This window comes from Gouania willdenowi, chromosome 8 (assembly GCF_900634775.1).
Source record: "Gouania willdenowi chromosome 8, fGouWil2.1, whole genome shotgun sequence".
NCBI lineage: Eukaryota > Metazoa > Chordata > Actinopteri > Blenniiformes > Gobiesocidae > Gouania > Gouania willdenowi.
The window spans coordinates 22,387,306-22,407,794 of NC_041051.1; the positions used below are offsets into that span (position 1 = coordinate 22,387,306).

At 38.9% G+C, this 20,489-nt stretch overlaps 1 protein-coding gene across 2 annotated transcripts in view; it reads left to right on the top strand.

The window, feature by feature from the left end:
- The window catches only part of mrc2 (mannose receptor, C-type 2), a 35,203-nt gene that overhangs the window by 4,090 nt on the left and 10,624 nt on the right, over nucleotides 1–20,489 (top strand). For both annotated transcript variants that reach the window (XM_028455562.1, XM_028455563.1), the window contains exons 2-14: nucleotides 4,432–4,836; nucleotides 9,468–9,641; nucleotides 9,738–9,902; nucleotides 11,661–11,774; nucleotides 12,718–12,861; nucleotides 12,938–13,129; nucleotides 14,427–14,581; nucleotides 14,699–14,803; nucleotides 17,919–18,034; nucleotides 18,130–18,278; nucleotides 18,770–18,987; nucleotides 20,091–20,233; nucleotides 20,310–20,406. In XM_028455562.1, coding sequence (XP_028311363.1) covers nucleotides 4,432–4,836; nucleotides 9,468–9,641; nucleotides 9,738–9,902; nucleotides 11,661–11,774; nucleotides 12,718–12,861; nucleotides 12,938–13,129; nucleotides 14,427–14,581; nucleotides 14,699–14,803; nucleotides 17,919–18,034; nucleotides 18,130–18,278; nucleotides 18,770–18,987; nucleotides 20,091–20,233; nucleotides 20,310–20,406 — 2,177 coding nt within the window. The remainder of the gene's footprint in view (nucleotides 1–4,431; nucleotides 4,837–9,467; nucleotides 9,642–9,737; nucleotides 9,903–11,660; nucleotides 11,775–12,717; nucleotides 12,862–12,937; nucleotides 13,130–14,426; nucleotides 14,582–14,698; nucleotides 14,804–17,918; nucleotides 18,035–18,129; nucleotides 18,279–18,769; nucleotides 18,988–20,090; nucleotides 20,234–20,309; nucleotides 20,407–20,489) is intronic.

Below are 20,489 nucleotides of genomic sequence, written 5' to 3' on the forward strand. Positions count from 1 at the left end.
AATCCAGCTTATGTCCTAGAATCTGGTTCAAGTGATGAGCCGAGTGTGGAGGCTTTGGGAGGATTGTCTTTCTCGGCGAGTTCTGCCAGTTACTCTTTCATTCTCTCTCCTCAGAATGAGAGACTTTCTGCGGTGATAGGAAAAAAGGCGACATGGCAAAGAGGAAGATGAGTTCACAGCAGGAGAGCTGCTGTGGCTTCACTTTCACAGAGCTCAATGGCTTTAAGTTCCCCTGGAATTTTGCTCTCTGATTGCCCTGGCTGTGAGTGCTCTCACATCTCACATCCAGTCCTGTCTTCTGCAGGGTTGTATTCACACTTCTGTTTGAAATGACCTCTGAAAATTAAGTTTCTAGTCCTTCAATAATCCGATAGCAACTAATAATGTCATGACTTAAATGTAATGAAAGATCGGAATATAATAATCGACTAATAATCTAATAAAATCATGAGCTCTTAGCGTCATTAACATAATTTTGCATAATGTAACAATTTATTGCATTATGAGCCATAATGTAATAAAAGCTTATATTGTAACAATGGCTTATACTATGAGAAAAGTGCATTATCACACCATTCCTGCAGGTTGGAAGTACATACTTTCACATTTGTGATTGTCTGTTTGTATGTTAGCAGACACTGATTATGTTAAACGTTCTGGTTTATTTTGGGAATAGATTGTTGAGAAAGTATGTCATAAAAGTGAAAAATGCATAGCTCATCACTGTTAACATGGGAGACATAAACATCTGATGACATAAGAAATAACGGCTATCTAAAACATACAACAAAAATGTTAATACACAGACTATATGCTGGATGGCTTGGTTTTTACATAGGTATTGCTTACCTGCAGTAGTCTTTTGGTAGAGGTGAGCACGGTGTTCTTAAATGCCCCCAAATAACTCTCATGAATGCCAACTAGTGGCTAATAATAAATTGTAAGAATACACTTACTATTAAAGCAAAACTAAGGAACTTGCGCTTTGCGCTCCTCCTAAAGGTCCCTTTTGGACTCTGCACCCCCCGCCGCCTGCCCCACCCCACAGCTACACGCACACCTTTTCTCAGCCAATCACTGAAAAATCCTAATACAACAGTGACACTAAGGGTGCTTTCACACATATAGTCCCACGTGACCATGTGAACAGTATGAGGAAGAGAGACAAGTAAAATAAATAAATGAGTGTGGAAATGTGAGTGATGTGTTTGTTTGTGTGCTGAAAAGTGGTGGGAACCTCTGGGTACCTCACGATACGATACGCGATACAAGGCTCACAATGACGATTATCTCACGATATAACGATACTGCGATTAGCGATATATTGGTCAGAAATCAATCTACGATAATCTGACATAACAAGAAAAAAAAAAAAGAGGAAGTGAAAAAATACATTTTTTATTTTACATCTCCGAAAGACAGTAAATTGAAAAAGTGTCCTATGAACAGTGACACTATTTTAGTGGAACATTTCTGTAAATAAGTGTCAACATACCAATGTAAATGAATAAGTATTTTCAATAGTGCTTTCTGTAAACGAAAAATAGGGTTTTTCTTGCCAGTGACACCATTATAGTGCAATATTCCAGTAAACAATATATTGCTTGCTTCAACAAACAGTGACACAATTTCTGTGAAGATGTACCAGCACATTTTAGTGAAAAGCAGAAAAGGTTTTGGAAAGAAAAAAAAAAAAATCGATACTTAGCGGGAGCATATCGATAATCGATTGTGCGGAATGTATTATATGTTATATTGCCGTATCGAGATATCGTCACACTCCTAGTGCTGACAAAGCGGCTCTGAAAATGGATGGATAGCTAGATAAAAAGATAGTTAGATAGATGGATGGATGGATATTTGTGTGTGTGCTGCCTGATGGAGCGCTAGGTTGCGAGTGTGTGTGCGTGCCGCTTGTTGCGACGACGTGAATTTGTAGACAATCCTGTGCAGTTTGTATCAGGCTGCCGTAAAGCGGTACGTCTTGCCACCAGGTCGGAGGCAGGGAAAGTTTCAAGTGCTGTTTTCTGACCAGAGACAGCAGGGAGAGATGTAAGACCCCCCAATCACCCCATAAATACTTGTATTACCCTCAGAGGGACTACGAGAATATGGATTTATTAAGTTGAAAAAGTTACATAGTTCTGCTTTAAAAAATAGGCTAGTTAGGTTAACTAAGTTGGTTTATTGATGTGCTGAAACCCATGTCTTTTGCTTTATTTGCATTTTAATTTGAGAGGTAAATGATGATAATGCAACCCTTTGTTTCACAATATGGAAATATATAGTTTTACTAGTGCAAGTGGATTAATTTCAATTAATCACGTTAAGCACTAGTTATTTTTAATTTATATAATAACGTTTCAATTTGCATGAGAAAACAGATGCAACTAAGACAGGAATATATATGAATTCAACATGTATGTTCACTTCAATTACCAAACTTCTCATTTATGCTTGAGATATCTCGATACAACTTTTTCACCTTTGATATGATACTGATATTGCAGCCGATACCGATATTGATCCAATACGATATCAGCACGAATCATACATACTTTTATGACTTATTTTGTAGTGTGGAATGTTAGAAAAGGCTTGATCTAGTGATGTTACTCAAACAGAGAACAATAGTCAGCAACAGTAGGTTACTTTGTTGGCGTGTGAACCACAGTCACCTATGGATAGAAGTACTGGAGCGGAAAATGTTATCGGTGAGCTTATATCGGTGATTTTAAATGCAGTCCGATAAAATCCGATATCCGTTTTCTGGCTGATATCGGACCGATATCCGATATCAATATCAGATCGGGACACCTCTAATTTATACACATTAATGTGGTACAGTTACTCCTCTTTCAACCAAGTTCTAAGACAAACTAACTTCTTGACGTAGTCCAAGAGGAGAGCTGGATGCTTCTTATTTACAATGTTGCCTGCAATTGACAACATGGAACAGTGGTTGCAGGAGTGGTAAGATATTTATGAGCCAGCAGTGCCATCTTGTCATGAGCTCCTGAATGAGTGTACCACCACTCCAAAGGACAGTCCTGCATACTAATGATAGGCTCTGCTCTGTACACGTGAATGATGTTCACGTGTTGGGATCAATGGTTGCTTGCTGTGCTTCTAGCTCTAAAGTGTTAGCTGGACTGTGAGTAAGATGTGAGCCACACAAGGCAGAGGCTGAAATGGCAACAGTTTTAGCTGCAGCTGTCATGTTTCATGCACAGTCAGTCCCTACAGTTGTGATTTTAGCTTCAATTCCCCACTCAATGTTAAGAAGTGTTGAGCGCATGCCTCTGCAAAGTGACGCTTTTCGATGTTACTGTTACTCACAGAAGTCCAGTAGTCTCACACCAGGGCGACACGTTGTTGTTTTCTCTTTTCAGTTTCATAGAGTTCATGAATTTTTGACATTATTGTGCTACCTGATGGAGCCTTGTTCAATGGGTTTTTAGAGACAACTTGTAAAACCCTTTGTGAAGCCCATGTCCTCGACGACATGAATGTATCTGCAGTTTTTTGCAATCCACTTGTCAATTTGCCCAAGGTATTTTTACTGAGGACCCGACGTTCTGTGATGGTCGTTTCATCGCAACCTGTGTGACAAATTAGCAAAAGTGCTAGCACAATCCCCGACTAATGAATGTTTTGTGTTAAAGTGATATTTTAAACAGGAAGTGTTTCGGTGAAAGAAAAAAATCCTTTTTGCGGTGTGTGTGTGTGTGTGCGTGTGTGCGTGTGTGTGTCTGAAGTGCAGTTAAAAAGAAAGAGGATGAGTGAACCACACCCACTAAACCCTCATCAGAATGAGTGTAAAAACATTGGAGTTATTATTACTCTCTTGGTGACTTTGCACATCTTACACATTCAATTCTGGACCAGTGCAGTGCAAATCTTGGCTCTGTGGTCACTTTTTGGGCAAATCCTCACCAAAAGACTAGAAAAGACAAATGGATATTGGAAAACCACGTCATTTTGGGAAGTCATTGGGTTTTCTTCTTGAAATTTCCATCACCAAGGCTAGCATGCATGTGTTGGTTCAGCAGTTTCGAAATGTATCTATTTTGGATATTTTTAGGTTGAATTGACTGTGACCGTAACCCTGTGGGATGTTTGATAGAGCTGAGGTTAGTGATGCTGCCCGCAAGTCCTTGGGCAAGGCGCTTCATCCAGATTGCCGTGTGTGAAATGGGAATGTAAAAAGAAATCTGTGGTGGCACAATATAAATCCAAGCACTTGTTAATAATATACAGTATCATGAACAAATCTAATGTGTGTATTTTTACCAGGGCAACTGAAGCATTGAGACAAATCAAATCAAATCTCCTAACATGTTTACTATTAACATGTTTATATACTCTATGTTTGTACTATAGTATGTTTATACTATTAACCACTGTCTTTGTCTTCCTCTCTTTCCACAGTGCCGTTGGAGAATGACGACTTTGCGTTCTTCCTTGATGGCGCTGAGGGATGCCTGGGTGTGCGAGACCGTTCACTCTTCCTCTCGCCCTCCTGCCAGGAGCCCAGCCAGAGGTGGAAGTGGATAAATCGGGGACGCCTGTTAAACCTGGGGTCCTCCATGTGCCTGGGCATGACCACGGAGAATGCCAGCTCCAGTTTGGACAAATCTCTTTTCGGAGTTTACACCTGTGGCCACAAGCCCCCCAGAGTACACTGGGCGTGGAACTGTAGCCAAGTGCTCGACAACCTCAACAAATACATGCCGTCGCCATCTCTTTGGAACTCCTCATTCCCCGCCTCCCCTGCCCAGTTCAAATGGATTCTGCATGATGGTTTGCAAGACCTGTGCTCCAAAGCGTATCAGGGTAGGCATGTTTCAGATGTTTTGACATTACTGATCACATATTGTCAATTTGGGCTGCCTTCTGATTGGATTACAAAAGACACTTTAATTAACTGGTGGTAAAATAACTGTAAAGTGTAACATTGTCTTCATCTAGGTTAAACAGTATGTAAAGTTAAGAGGTGTTGGTGGATTTTGTTCTATTTACTTTCTTAGATTTGCTTTGGTTTTTTATAGCAATATATAAAGGTCTTGCCACTAATTATCAGATAGTTCTTTTTTTAATGTGTCAGTCTGTGCAGGCATCTTTTCAATGTTTAGGGTCACAGAGTCCTGCTGTGTTGTTCTGACCACAGAGCTTCAAAAAGTGGGTACCTTCATGACATCATGGTGTAAATGTGCAGATGCAGTGCTGCAACTCCTCTTAGCTACGTATTTCTTTCTGAAAAGCATATCGATGCAACTTTTTCTTGTGTTATCGGAGAGTTATCTAATGTTTTAGAGACTTACATGAAAGCAAATTACTGTCCTGAACAAGTAGCGGGTGCTGCCGTGAGCCCCTCCCCCGTCCCAAAGCCCTCACAGACGGTCAGGTTTACAGTGGCCCCTGGCCGCAGCATTCCCAGCTGCAGGTCAGAACAGAGAGGAGACCCACACCACTGCAAATGAATTGCACATGTTCAAAGCTGCCGCTGTTCCCACGGTGTTTGTGCGAACAGCTCACAACTGTGACTCGGCTCCCATCGTTCATGTTCATGAGCTATTTCATAGGTTTGCTTAAGGTCGTGAATGTCACAACCCTCCGTAAAAGTCTTTCGATCAAATTTGATTCTCTTAACAATGAACAATACAGGACGCAATTTAATTATATTTAAAGAAAAGAAAACAATAATCAACAGAAGAAAGTTCATTTGTATTTCTAATCATATTCAACGTTTTTTCAAACTAATTTTTTACTTTTATCCTTCCCGCAACATTGTTCCTATCTCCTACAGGGGGCGGGGGATATTTTTAAATAATTAGATTGTAATATTTACACTATTAGAATTATTATTTTATTATTATTACAATTATTAAAGAATTATTCAATATTTGTTTAATATTAAGACAAGGCAAATTTATTTGTATAGCCCATTTCATACACAAGGCAATTCAATGTGATTTACATGATTAAAAAGATTAAAAAATATTTTGAAAATGCAACGCACCAAACACAGCTGCTCACTTCATCAAAGACTCATAATAATTGGTAACACTCTGCAGATGGCACAAGAAAGTGGTTTAGAAGCTACTAATGGCATTGTAAACCTAAATATGTGTGTGGTGTCATTAATTGTCTTTGTGTTTCGGCATGTGTGTGTGGTTAGTGTTTTGTCAGACAATTTTTCAATTTATTAAAGCTGCGGTTTGTAACTTTTTTTTTTTTTTTTTTTTGCATCATTTGGTCAAAAATTTATAATCATCTTTGAGCATATTGTAATCCAAAGTGTTCTGAGTGGACAGTGAATCTCATCTCTTTCTCCCGGCCCTGTAAATGAAATTTATAAAGGAGTGTGACGCTCCTGGAATCTGGATGTCAGCCTATCAGAGATCATTCTACAAACATGTGTGCTCCATGAGATGTTTTGGGCGTTTCTATTGGCTGCTTGACTGAAGTCAGACGCATTCAAGGACCATCGGTAGTAAACGTGCATTTGCGGACGTTCCAGCAGAAGTCCCCATAACAACGTTAGGCACAACAGTTACACAGCAAATCAAGCGGAAAAAGGCAGACCGAGGTGGAGAAACAACAGAATAAAGCCACAAACACTGAGAAGGAACGAACTGCTTTCGCTTTGCATCATCTGCCCGCACACACACCTGCTTCAGAGGGAGAGCGAGAACCGAAAGGATGAATCGCGTGTTCAAGGTAAATTCATTTTACAGTCTGAATGTGGCTGCCACTCAGAGCGGCTGGGATCACTGCCCCCTCTGTGTGTGGAGGGGACGAGCCAACAGCAGCAGTTGCTGCTCGGGACAGTAACTACAGTAATACGTGCATTCATGTCAGAGTCTCTAAAATATCAGAAAAATCTCCACTAACACAAGATAACGTCCCTACATTTGTCACTAGTGTCTTTTGAGAAAGAAGTTGCTAAGAGAATTCACAAAATATACCGGTAAGGGAGGTTGAGTTTCAGTTTCGGTTTCAAAACGGAGCGGAGAGAGGATTCTACAAACTGCAGCTTTAAGTTTAACCATCACAAGTCACATTACCATTAATAAATGTCATGACTGTGCAGAGTGAACTTCAAAAACGAGTCAAATGCCAAAGTCTGTATAATAGGCTCTGGTACAAACTCAGCAAGTCTTTCTCTTTTCTTTCTAGACTGTCATGCTTCTAACTGAGAGCAACATCATTCTTGAACTTTCAATTTCTACAAATATGTCTGGGAAGTCAGTTTGATGCTGGAGAAGAATATCTCAGACATTAGTCAGCTTCACTGCAGCCTGTCATTGGCAGAGAACAGGAGCTACACAATTCTCGCCTCCCGTCTCTTACATGTGTGTCCTACTTTCCAGTGATCTAGCGTGTTTTGGTCATACCGCAGATCTAGACTGTGCCCTCTTCACTTGCTTTCTTCCCACTATACTATACTTGTGGAATGTAGCATAAAACCACACCAGCAAACTCAGGCTTGCTATTTTTGGCAAACTTTTTTTTGAAAAGTCAGACTTGCTTTGATTTCCAAGTCCTCAGGGATTTTCAACTACTGTGCTGTAGCACACAAGTGCAGTTTTTCCAGAAGATTCTTCATCGTAATCTTCACTTTTTCTCTCTTTTTTAACATCCTAAAAAGCAAAAATCAAGGTTTGGTGGAATTTATTCAAACAGCCAATGTGTGAAGTGAATGTAACGGATTGTTTTTATGGTTACTTGTACTTTTTTTTAGTTTATTTCAAAATTGGTGATTTTACTTTAGTTATAAAAGAAGTAAAGTAATTTATTACATTTCTACACCCAACCGTTACTGAGTACATTTTCATTTTTGTTGACGGACATTGTGAAACTAGGAAAAAAAGAAAAGACCAGACAACAATCAAATGCATCACATTATAGCCGACCAACCAGATTATACGTAATGCAAGGCACCAAAACAGCATTGAATGCCAGTTACTTCCTGAGGTTTAAATGTAGCGATACTTAGAGCCTGAGAATTGTTTTTATTTTGAATATAATTCATTGGTTTTATTTTGTTTAAAAACAATTTTAATGAAAAAAAAAAATTGTCCATTTTGACAAACCTTCTATTTTATACAGATGCTTGAGTAGGAGTACTATGTAACTGAGTTACATTTTACTTGTACTTGAGTATTTCATGTATGACTTAAATGTACTTTTTAATCAAGTAACTACTTCTACTTGAGTAGGATATAGGGCTGGGCAAAAAAATCGATTTCATTGATTTATCGAATTTGTAGATAAAAATGATTTTTATTTAGCAAAGTCGAGTTTTATTTTTTATTTTTAAAAAAAATGTATTTATTTATTTTTTTCAACCACAGTTTTCTCAGACTTTTTCGCGTTCCATCCTTGTGGGTTACTGTAGCGTGATGTGAGCAGCCCCCAGGCTATATGTGTGCCACAGGCAATTTTTTATTCACACTATGCTGAGATGCTAAGGGAAGAGTTTATAATTTTTTAAATTGTAATGTTATACATTATAGAATATGGAGTTATCTGAATTCTTAATATGAGCTACTGTGGTGTTACTGTTGCACTTTTGCTTAAGTCTGGTTAAAGCTTGAGATTGTTGAATGACAGAGCCTCATTTACTTTTTATTTAGGGATTGTTTTCACTCTTGAGGACAATCACAGCAATGAAGTTGCACTGTTGACTATATCATTAATGTCTGCAGTAATTTTTAAGTGCATCGAAAAAAAATCAAAAATCTAATTGAAACTCAAATTTTTCTTTAAAAAAATCTGAGTTTTTTTTCTTTTGGCAAAATCGCCCATCCCTTAGATATCTCAGTACTCTTTATACCTCTGCCAATGTGTGAAGTGAAATGATCTATTTTCTCTATTTTATTCTTCTCTGTTTAGTCTGTAAGAGCATCTTCTTGCCTATAATCCTCTAATGCAGTGGTTCCCAACCGGGGGTACGTGTAACCCTAGGGGCACTTGAACACATTGTCGGGGCTACTTGGAAATATTGATGAATCTGTTTCCAACATGCTGAGTCATTTTTAAGCCTATTTCAGACACTGTACATGCTCATCCTGCAATAAACTGCAATAATGAAATAAACAATATTTTGGCCTTAATATCCTACTATTTGTTACTAATGTGTTATGCACATTGCTAAAAATTGAGGTGAATATATTCTCTGCTATACAATAATTGTAATGCACAAAATTGATATTTAGTGTGCGTTAAACGTACAGGTTGACATTTTCAAACTATTAACAACATGTAAATAAAACAAGAAAGGCTACTAAATTGGAGTGATGAAGGGGTTCTCCTAATCTGAAGAGAGGCCTCGGGGGGGTACATGAGACAAAAAAGGTTGGGAAACACTGATCTAATATTTGATTGTTCAAGCTGCTAGGTAAACGTTCAAACACAACTCTCTGTTTCAGTGGTTTTAGGAATATATCTTTCATTTCCAGAGATCTACTCAATCCAAGGGAACTCTCATGGACACCCCTGTCGCTTTCCCTTCCTGTATGATGGCCAGTGGTTCCACAGTTGTACTAGCATTGGGCGAGAAGATGGTCACCTTTGGTGTGCCACGACATACGACTACGGAAAGGATGAGCTTTGGGGCTTCTGTCCTGTCAAGGGTAAATGATCACAGATTACACAGCTATGCATTTTTCCGATTGGAATATTTCACCGATCCAACCTCCTCCTCATCCCTAATTCCCCGTCGCGCTCAGGCAGCAGCTGCGAGACATTCTGGGACACTGACCCGCTGACAGACAGCTGTTATCAGTTTAACTTCCAGGCTACGCTGTCATGGAGTGAGGCTCGGATTAGCTGCCAACAGCAAGGGGCGGATCTACTGAGCATCACCAAGCTGCACGAGCAGACCTACATCAATGGTAATGTCAGGATGTGCTGAGAACACATGTTGGAATCATCGGTAAAGGATCTTAGTTGGTGACCTCTCACTTTATGAGGAGGTGTAAACACTGCACGTGATTAGCTGCTGTTATTCATAACCACAACCAGGGTTGGGGTCAATTATAATTGTAATCGCGCAATTGATCATTAATTACAATTGTGGTGTCATTATAATTGTAATTGTAATCTGTTGTTGTTGTAATTGTAATTCAATTGTAACTGAGTTTAGCTAATTGACTTTGTAAGTGTGATCGCCATGAAAATTCAGTAAAAATTGTCAATTATAATTTAAAGTAAAGATGAGGAACCGTGTTACAGTTCTATGTAGAGCTCTACACTAATGTAGTTAACAATTATTCAAATATATTTCATATCAAGCTTTTCCACGTTTTACCATTTAAAAAAAAATCGAAATCGAGGACACAGCAAGGCTCAAACGTCCACACTAAAAATATTAAAACTTATATTTTCATTGATTAGGAAGCCTAAAAAGGTAACCAGAAATTAGGAAAGAAATTAGATTATAGATATTTGGTTTTCGTGTATTTTACAGCTGATTTAAGACCTGTAAGACCTCATAAGAGATGCTAACAGAAGGCTAACACAAGAGGAAGGTTAACTTTTATTAGGTTATTCTATTTATTTCAGGCTCAGTAATTGTCATTGATTGAAATTGAAGTTTAGTAATTTAATTGTAATTGAACATGGGTAATTAAAAACTTAGTTGTAACTGAAAAATTTAATTGACCCCCAACCATGACCAGGACGCTCTAAACCTAACTGATTCATTTTCATTAGCATAGAATGAAGCTATTTTTTATGTTTAGCTTTAGTCTGCCATCCATCCATCCATCCGTCCATCCATCCATCCATCCATCCGTCCGTCCATCCATCCATCCATCCATCCATCCATCCATCCGTCCATCCATCCGTCATCCATCCATCCATTCATCCATCCATCATCCGTCCGTCCATCCATCCATCCTTCCATCCATCCATCCATCCATCCTTTCATCCATCCATCCATCCGTCCGTCCGTCCGTCCGTCCATCCATCCATCCATCCAATATAATCATGTAAGTTTTCTCCAAACTTGTAGCCAAACTGATGTATTTCAACTGACCCCCCACAACTCACATGAGCAGCAGCTCTACTTTGAGCTCCTCCCAGGTGACATACTGTAACTACTCTTCCTGTAACCTAAAGTTAGTCTAATTAGCCTATAAATTAAGATCAGTTTAATTCAAAGTAACACTACCATGAATTAAGATGTTGAAGTCTTAATTTTCATTGGTGCTTTTTTTCACATTTAACATCAAACTATTCAATTGTGAGTTAAAGGGGCTCTTAATTTTATTATATTAATTTTATAACATAACCATTGGGATTTTCTTTTTTTTTTTTTACTTGCCTGTGAGTCATTAGACATTTTGTCATTTCAATACTGTAAAATTTGATAATTTTATTTATATAATATGTATTTCTCTTTGGGAAATTACTTTATGCTTTATATGTAAACATAACTTTTTTGGTAAAGTTCTACCACTGTTCTTGGACACTTTCACACCACTTGTGGTAGTCTGATGGCAGTTGAAGTCATGATGACTTGATCATTCATTTTTAGGCCTTAATAAAACACAGTTGACTTTATTGCATTTTTATCTGTTGAATTGCCCTTACTTTGAGGATAATGATATGCTGCACTGGTTGAGAGATGTGCTGTTGTTCTACTTTAGGTTTTCTGACTGGCTACAGTGCTGCTCTGTGGATTGGCCTCAACGACCTGGACATAGACGGCGGCTGGCAGTGGTCCGATTCCTCCCCACTCAAATATCTCAACTGGGAGCCAGGTTAGCTTTTGAAAACCATCTAAACTTTCTGCTTTTTTTTTTTCTTATACACATCAAGGTTGAAAACAATACAGTACAGCCACAAGGCTTGGCTGTTGACATTTGGGTGTTCTATACCAGTGTTTCTCAAATAGAGGTACTTGAGAGAGAGAGAGTGAAAAATTAACATATAAAGTGTCATTTTTGGTCATCTCACTATTAAAAAAACTATAGAAATAAATCTATTCAGAAACCACTAAATCAGTATTTTTCAACCTCAGGGTCGGGACCCCATGTAGGGTCGCCTGAAATTTCAGAAAAATAACATAGATTATTATTCTCTTTTTTTATTATTAAAACAACACACACTTCGTGAAATATAAATCTCGTTCAACTGAAATGCAGTAAAAAAAAATATTTGAGCTCAAACATGATCAAAAACTAATTTTAGAAAAATAAAATTTCCTAGGGGTCGCCTGAAATTTTTGAAAAATTATAATAATTTTTTGAAATGTTTTTTTTTAAATTAAAACAACACACAATCTAAAACAACTGTATTTCTATACTTTCACTTTGTGAAATATAAATCTAGTTTAACTAAAATGCAGTAAAAAAAAAAAATCTGAGCTCGAACTTGTTTAGGAACTCATTCTAGAAAAAAAAATGTCTTTAGGGTTGCCAGAAATTCTTGATATCAAAGATCCAAAAAAGGTTTGGAACCACTGCACTAAATACTGTTTCATTCCACTTATTTACAAAATGAGATTCTTTAAAATGTGTCATCACTTTTTTATCCCATCATTATGCTCTATAGTTGTTTTAAATAGCTTTCTAAGGAAAATGAATTCACAAACAAGATAAAGGGTTACTTGAGCTAAAAAAGTTTGCGAGCCACTCATCTACACCATGGTACGAGGAATTGATCATTCCTATGAGTACGAGCTGATCATTCTGTTCATTTCAGACCAGCCTAATCACGCTGAAGAGGAGAACTGTGCTGTCATCAGCACAGAATCGTCAGGTCACTGGCAGAACCGAGAATGTTATTTTGCTCTGCCATATGTGTGTAAAAAGAGGCCAAATGCCATCCTGGACCCATTCAACACAGGTCAGTATATGAGCCTTCTAACAGCCTTATCTCTCACCACAATACAGACTCAGGCTCCTTGGCTTTGTTTGCTCAGATTCATGGACAGATGAAGATAAATATGAATGTGACGTGGGCTGGCAGGCCTTCCAGGCTGGATGCTACAAGCAAACGTCAGAGAAGACGGATTGGGACACAGCTCAGAAGATCTGCCAGAAGATGGAGGCCAACCTGGTCAGCATCCACACACTACCTGAGCTGGAGTTCATCTTACGTAACCTTAAAAAAGGTGAAGAACCCTTTCTGCTTAAGTTCAGAAACACAACCTCAGGAGTTTACTTGCCTTTTCTAGGCTAACCCTGCACTCTCTGTCACACACGCTCACTCTGAAATCTCTCTCCTTGTTTCTGCCGAGTGTGTCAAAAGTTCAATGGCAGTTTGGAAGAGATGAAACACATATTTTGACATTTGCTATGAAAATTGAATATTTATGATGTCTCACTCGAACAAGGACAAACAGAGATCAGAGTTATGACAAAGTACTATCAAAATCCAAGAAGTTCAAACAGGGTTTGGTACATTTTTAGAATGTTTTTATACTGAGATTATAGTGTTACCCGATAATACTTAAATTATTAGAAAAAAACACATTTTGTTGTTATTTTTGGCAAAATGTAGGTACAAAAAGATCACAGGCTTCCTTAAAGCTGCAGTATGTAGAAGAATGAAATTTGTATGGAATCAATCATGCTCCCCCTCCCCTATTTGTGACTTATGTGATTAAACATAAATCAAACAGGACTTTTCTGACAAATTGTGTTGAAAGCATTTTAAGCGAGTAAAATATCAACATGTGGTCATTTGATCCATACAGCTCGTGGAAACACATTTCTTGAGATTTTGGGAGACTGTGCTACTGACTAAATTTTCGGTTAACTTCCAAACAAGAACCCTGTTTACAAAAGTGTTAAAAACTAATGGAAGACAAGAAGAGATGATTTTTTTTTTTAATTTAATTTTTAAAAAATCTTTGAAATAAATTAATTAATTGCTTTGAAACTGGGATGTTTGTCTTTTAGCTTGAAGCCAGTTCCAGAACGATTTTACGTTCCGATCGCAATGCATGATGGGGTGGTTAAGTACGACGAGTGAACCCATCGTGCATACTTAAAAAATGTCCCGAATTAGTATACTTCTGGGTATTTCTTGCGTAATCAATGTTTCCATACTGTCTAATGTAAACGCCATACATACTAAAGTCAAAATGAGTAGTACGTTAGTATGCGAGTTTGAACACAGCCATTGACTAGAATGGAAACGTATCAGCTTTGTTGCTTTGACCAATCAAGACTTTTATCTCCTCCATGTTAAACACATAATGCAAAATCCTCATTGAATAGGGGTGGTTTCAACCACGTGCACCTTTTGGTGCTGCAATCTTAGTAAATCACTCACCACCGCTAAAGAAATGGCACATGCAAAGTGTTTAAGCATGCAATCAGTTTTGCACTCTTTATTTGGTCTTAGTAAATCAGGCCCTTAGAGTTAACTTTTTACTTAAACTCATCATCTATGTCTTCCTGCAGATGTTGATCAGTTATGGATTGGACTTCACGATACCAAAATGCAAATGGACTTCCAGTGGACAGACAATACGCCTGTCATTTTTACATACTGGCACCCATTTGAGCCCAATAACTTCCGCAACACCCTGGAAGATTGCGTCTCCATGTGGGGGGCCGTGAGTCATTCCTTTGACGCTTTCTAACCTGATGATAACCCATAAAGTCAGAGGGCTTTTGCTGGTTTCCTTCTCGTATATAATTTACCAGCTGCTGTGTGTCTGGTGTCTGTGCAGGAGGGCCGCTGGGATGACAGCCCCTGTAATCTGACTCTGCCCTCCATCTGTAAGAAAGCAGGAACAAAGAGCGATGCGAAGAAAGAGCACCACGACTGCAAACAAGTATGACTTCTTCTTTTCTCCATTGTCATTCACAGCTTTATTCTTCCTTTTCTCCTTGACGTATATTTTCTCAGATTAAGACCAGAAAAGATTTGATGTTTTCCCTCTGCAGTACTTAACAAATAGATTTATTTTCCAGTCAGGTGTCCTGTAGCCGCTGACAGACTTTGCTGCGCCTCAGAGCGCAATTGTTGTTTTTGCCGTTTCAGCTGCTCTATTACCTTTGATCTCATTTTCCAGAGTTTATCTCCATCGTTCTCCCTTCAACTCATCCACTCTTACACTAATCGCCCCCAAACTCTCACTATTATATAAATCACTGCCTACTTACAGACACAGTCAGTATTTTACACATATCACCTTATTAACACACATAATAAAATTTTTGACACCATGTTTGCATCTTTTTCTCACCTTTGTACACATTACATGCATATGACTATTTCTGATAATTATCTCCACCTCAGGTTTAAATGCTTCAGAGCTGATGATCACTAAACAAATGCAGCTCCTTCATTTAATACATGGATCCTACCAGGGTCATTCGGTGCCCACGGCAAGAGTGGACTTAGTATAGAACAAAAATGTAAATAAAATTTTTAATATTAATATTGAATTACGAGAAAACATGTACAGTGATTGTAAAGGGTGTGTTTCGCGTGTATTATACTTTTTAAAAATATTTTAAAAAGGGTGCAATTTGGCGCCCCTCCAGCAGATGGCGGCCTAAGCAGCCCCCTGGGTTGCCTGGCCGGAAGGCCGGCCCTGCATGCTACATATATTTATCGTTTCGAGTATTGTTTGAGTAGAAACATTTGTATGTCTCTGTATGTTGCAGACAAAGATGCTCAGATGTAACATTCAACATTATAATAACAGCATGGACCTATCATTTATCTGATAAATAACTCATTCACCCTCCACATAAGACTATGAGTTTGGTGGTCATTCACAGGACCGTTGAACATATGAGCACGATACGCAACATGTGAAAAACCAATGGATCTTTTTTACATTTATCCCACTGCAAGTGAGCTTCAGTCAATTCTCAAAACATGAGTGGTGTAATACTCAGAGGTGTAAAGAGTACTGATCAGTGGCAGCTGGCCAATAGAGGGCGCTAGGGCGCTGCCCAACCACTCACCACATTTGTTTAAGACATGAAAAAAATAATAAAAATTAATAATGAATTAAAAATACGATGAAACAAATGTATATCTGTATTTAGATAATCAGAATACATATTATATAGGTAAGGATTACGTGTAAAGTTGTTTTGTTCATCTGTGTCTGGTATTTGACGTGTTTCCACCCTAGGGCTCACTAATCTATATACCGTCCACTCTCGTTCAAAGTTGTACATGTGCAGTAACTCCTCTTCAATACGTGTCAATGGGCACTGGGACGGTAGAAGGAGAAGCAAAATGGAGAGTGAGAAATAATTATGCTCTCCTTGCCTATCTGCCAACCCAGCATGAATAAACACAGGTAGAACCCATTTAAAGCACTTTTCATAAAAGGCTCATAAATATGAACATATGAACCTCTGGTAATGCTGTTACTTGAGCAGGCACCGAGTACTAAGGTCAGGAATTGAAAATTGGTTCTTGTTAAGAACCGGTTCCCGGTGTTTGAATTTTTTTGTAATTGTTTGCCCCTCACTGAGCATTCTGTACTTTGCTCCTGCAGTTATTTTTTACAGGATGGCCACTATTAGAGAGAGCAGTAACAAGAATAAACTGTCTTTATTTATAGACAATCTTGTGAGAGCTTTTCTTGACAATGTTCAGATCATACAATGCTTGGGTTGAGCAGCTATAACCAACACCTCCAATCTCCTAATGTTGATTATGACTCCATGCTGGCCAGTGACTCCCTACTCCCATTATCTCTTGGAGAAGTAATTAGCCTAGGGGTTCAAATACTTTCCACCTTTCCACTCTTTTAACATGTTGTGTTCAATTAAAACATGTTTTTTTCTGTACCATTGAACATTTGGCTTACAAATTTGCTTTTACTTACCACCATCATAGTTTTTTTGTTTTTATCACAACGCTATAATTGCTAATCCAATTCTTATGTCAACCTTTCACCATTTTTTTCTTACTTTAGTGACTTACTGCTTGGTATATTATTTTGTGTGTTATTTCTTGATCATGCTACGAGCCAACTGGAGCAAAAGGCAGTTGTAGGGTGTTGTGTTGAGATTTGTGTCTGATCAGATCAAACCTCCCAAGCATCTGCTTAATGCTTAATGCCAAATGGGTTTGTGCAAAAAGCCCGAGGTTAGGATTTTTCACACAAGGCAATATAAGAGCTGTCTCTTACAGCCAGTCCTAAAATCGAAATCCTGTTGTGTGCATTGGCTTGGACCACGTCTGTACACGTCCACAGATATTGCACAAGAGCTGAAAGCAGGGGGAGTTGTTTTTTTTTCTATGCCTGGACATGTTCTCTGCACTGTAATCAAGCATTTTGACATATTTAAGACCTGACTTTTCTGTAATACAATGCAATTTTCAATGTCATTTAGGCTTTTTTTGCCTCCACTAAAGGTTTTAATAGGGCTTTGTTGTTTTGCAGTTTTTGATGTGATTGCCACTGAAAACAGCATTTGATACTCCTCCAGATAGTTTCATCCCTTGGCACAAGTTACATTTTTAATCCTTGAGTTTTTCCATTGATCCTTGTATTTGTATCCTTGTTGTTTAACACAGTCTTGAGGCCTTTACTATGAAGCTGGATTTTTCTCTTATAGCTTCAGGATTAACCAGGGGTTTTCTCTACCACAACTCTTGTTAACATCTTACTGGGGTAAATCACCATGGTAACTGATGCTGAACAGCTAACCTGCTGCAAAACAGGTTATGCTCTGGATAAGAGATCAGCGGGTATAAAAGCGCAGCCTACAACGACCAATCAGTTCTTTAGTGGGAGGATTTGACAGGAGAAAAAGATGATATAGGGATAGATGTAATTCTTTCGTTTTTGGAAAGAGAAGGAGAGGGGCCAAACAGCGAGAATGGCAGAGGGTCCACTTAAGTCCAAAGTTACACCCCAGTCCCTAAAAGAAATGGTATAGAAGCAACGAACAGTCAAGTTTTCTTCACCTCAGGGCTGGAAGTGGCACAGTCCGGCATGTTTCTGGGTTGGAGAAGACCTGCTTACTTTTGATGAAGCCAGAAAATCCTGTGAGGATTACAGCGCTGCTCTTGTGACCATCACTAACAGGTACACACACACACACACACATACAGGAAACAAGATCTTGTAATTTAAAGACCAATGCTGCTATTTTTTTTATATCTCTTATTCTTTTATACCAGGTTTGAGCAGGCCTTTGCCAACAGCCTGATCTTTGGCCACTATGGAGATTCCTTTTGGATTGGACTCCACGATGAGGGAAATAAAGGTTCCTTCCAGTGGCTGAGCGGCAATGAAGTTACCTACACCAACTGGAATCGAGATGAACCAGGTACCTCAGACACAACTCATCTGAATGTGTCTTTATTAACAGATAATGTGTCGTAATTCCACTCAACACAATATTGCTTCCAGTTCTGCACAATTTGAAGCAAATAACAGACATGTCCAAGTAAAATTCTAAATAGGCTTATCTGTTTAAATTTCTGTGCTTCTATAAAGAGCTGATTCTGGTCTAATCAGAGGGTTCATCAAGCTATATATGTACAGTATGTACAGCCACATCGTGTGCATTTTCTCGTCTGTTTCTGCGTGTGTGCGCGGACGTGCGTCAACTTGTTGTCGCTGTGTGTCTTCCTGGTTTGTGTGTGTGAGTTGCATTCCGGATATATACAATATATACAATTAAATGTTAAAATGTTTTAACATTTAGGGTCCAATGAGTGTTCACAGCATTTAGGTGGTCCCAATTTTACAGATTTTCCTCAGTTTCTACTTTTTTCTTTTGTCCATTGTTTTTCCACTCCCTGTCCTCACTTTCAGTCAAATCTCGTGGTGGCTGTGTTTCCATGGAGACGGGCTTTTTCATTGGGCTATGGAAGGTGAGGGATTGTTCATCCTCGAGGGCAAAGTTCATCTGTCGTCAGACCCAGGACACGTCGCTAAGTCCGGAGCCCCCCGTCCCTCAGCCCACCCCAAGCCTCAGCGGGGCCTGTCCCAGCGGCTGGAAAAGCAACAGCAACCTCCGCTACTGCTACAAGGTACGTCTCAGTCAGAGTTATGAGCACATTAAGTGTACATTTGTCCATCAATCTTGTACAAGGAAAGTGTCTATTGAAGATGAGATTAACAAATGACAACAAAAGATGTTCTGAAACAATGCAATCAGCAGTTGTGCACTATTTCCCAGGCTTTTGTTGTGAAAAGTTAAAGTTTATGTTATGTGGTCAGTACTGCTTTAACTAAGTAAAGTAACTTTCTCACTGTTGTGCTATCATGCCCCTTAGTTTGAGAACCATTATGTAAAAAAAAAATCTTGTGTTTTTATGTGTTTGCGCATGCGCAGTCAGTTCCCCAAGATGAAAACCATTTACGTAAAAAGGCAGCTCTCTACGCAGCCTTTGGATGTAACCGTGCTATGCTAAATGCTATACGTAAGGTCACAGTGCCTTAGTGAATTGATATCACGTGACCGCTACTGCTAAGTTCTCTAGTTAAAAGCGGGATAACACTAGTCAGGATGACAGTGCTAGAGACGATAAAGAAACTTTGTTTTGAGGAAAAACGACAGCTTTTAAAAGATGGGAGACCAACACCTGAGTTGCCAGACCTTCAGCAAAGGTAAGGTCAGAAAATTGTTCGTATTTTCTACAGTGAATAGAACAAAAGGAAGGATTGGCTTTGTGGATGCGCCTCACTGAGGCTGTTCTGAGTTGTTGTTGTTGTCATTTTCTCCGTGTTTCTGTGTTTCCAACACAAACAACGGATGCGCTGCCGTATCATGAGAAATATCTTGTTGGGAGAGTATGGAGGCTGTATTAAATAATTGTTTGTTTCTTTAATGGTGTTTTATGATGTTGATTTTGCTAGATGGCTAAATGCTTGCTCATGCGGATCTTGTTGGGTTTTTTCTTTCTTGTTATGATTTTTATATTTTTATAAGCGTATTGAGAGGACATTATTGTAAATTGTGCTGTACAAATAAAGTTGAATTGAATTGAATTCAATTGAAATAAATTGAATTGAATTAACACTTGCCAGCATAAATTGTCATTGGTGTTGACATTGGTGGTCTCGATTTGGAACGCCCTGCCTACCCAGCACTAGTGCTCCCAGCATGTCACTGATTATCATGTTTGTGTAGGTCTTCCATTCCTCCCGGCTGGAGCAGAAGATGAGTTGGTTGCAGGCTCACCTGTTCTGCCACAGGCACGGAGCAAACCTGCTGAGCATCAGCGGCCCTGAGGAGGAACAGTTCATTCTGCAGGTCCTCCATGAAGCCTTTGGGTAGGTGTGGACTGGAACTAAATCACATGTGTGAGTCACCATTATGATAATGTTTGCAATTTTCTGTGCCACGCAGAGAGTCGGAGGACCATGAACAGCACTGGTTTTGGATTGGGCTAAACCGCAGAAACCCTACGGACAATGGCAGCTGGAAGTGGAGCGATGGCCTGGCTGTGAGTAATGATAGCACAACATACCTAAGCTTCCAGCTTTCAGGTTGTGATGAAAAATGCTTCTCTGTGAGAACTGAACTAAG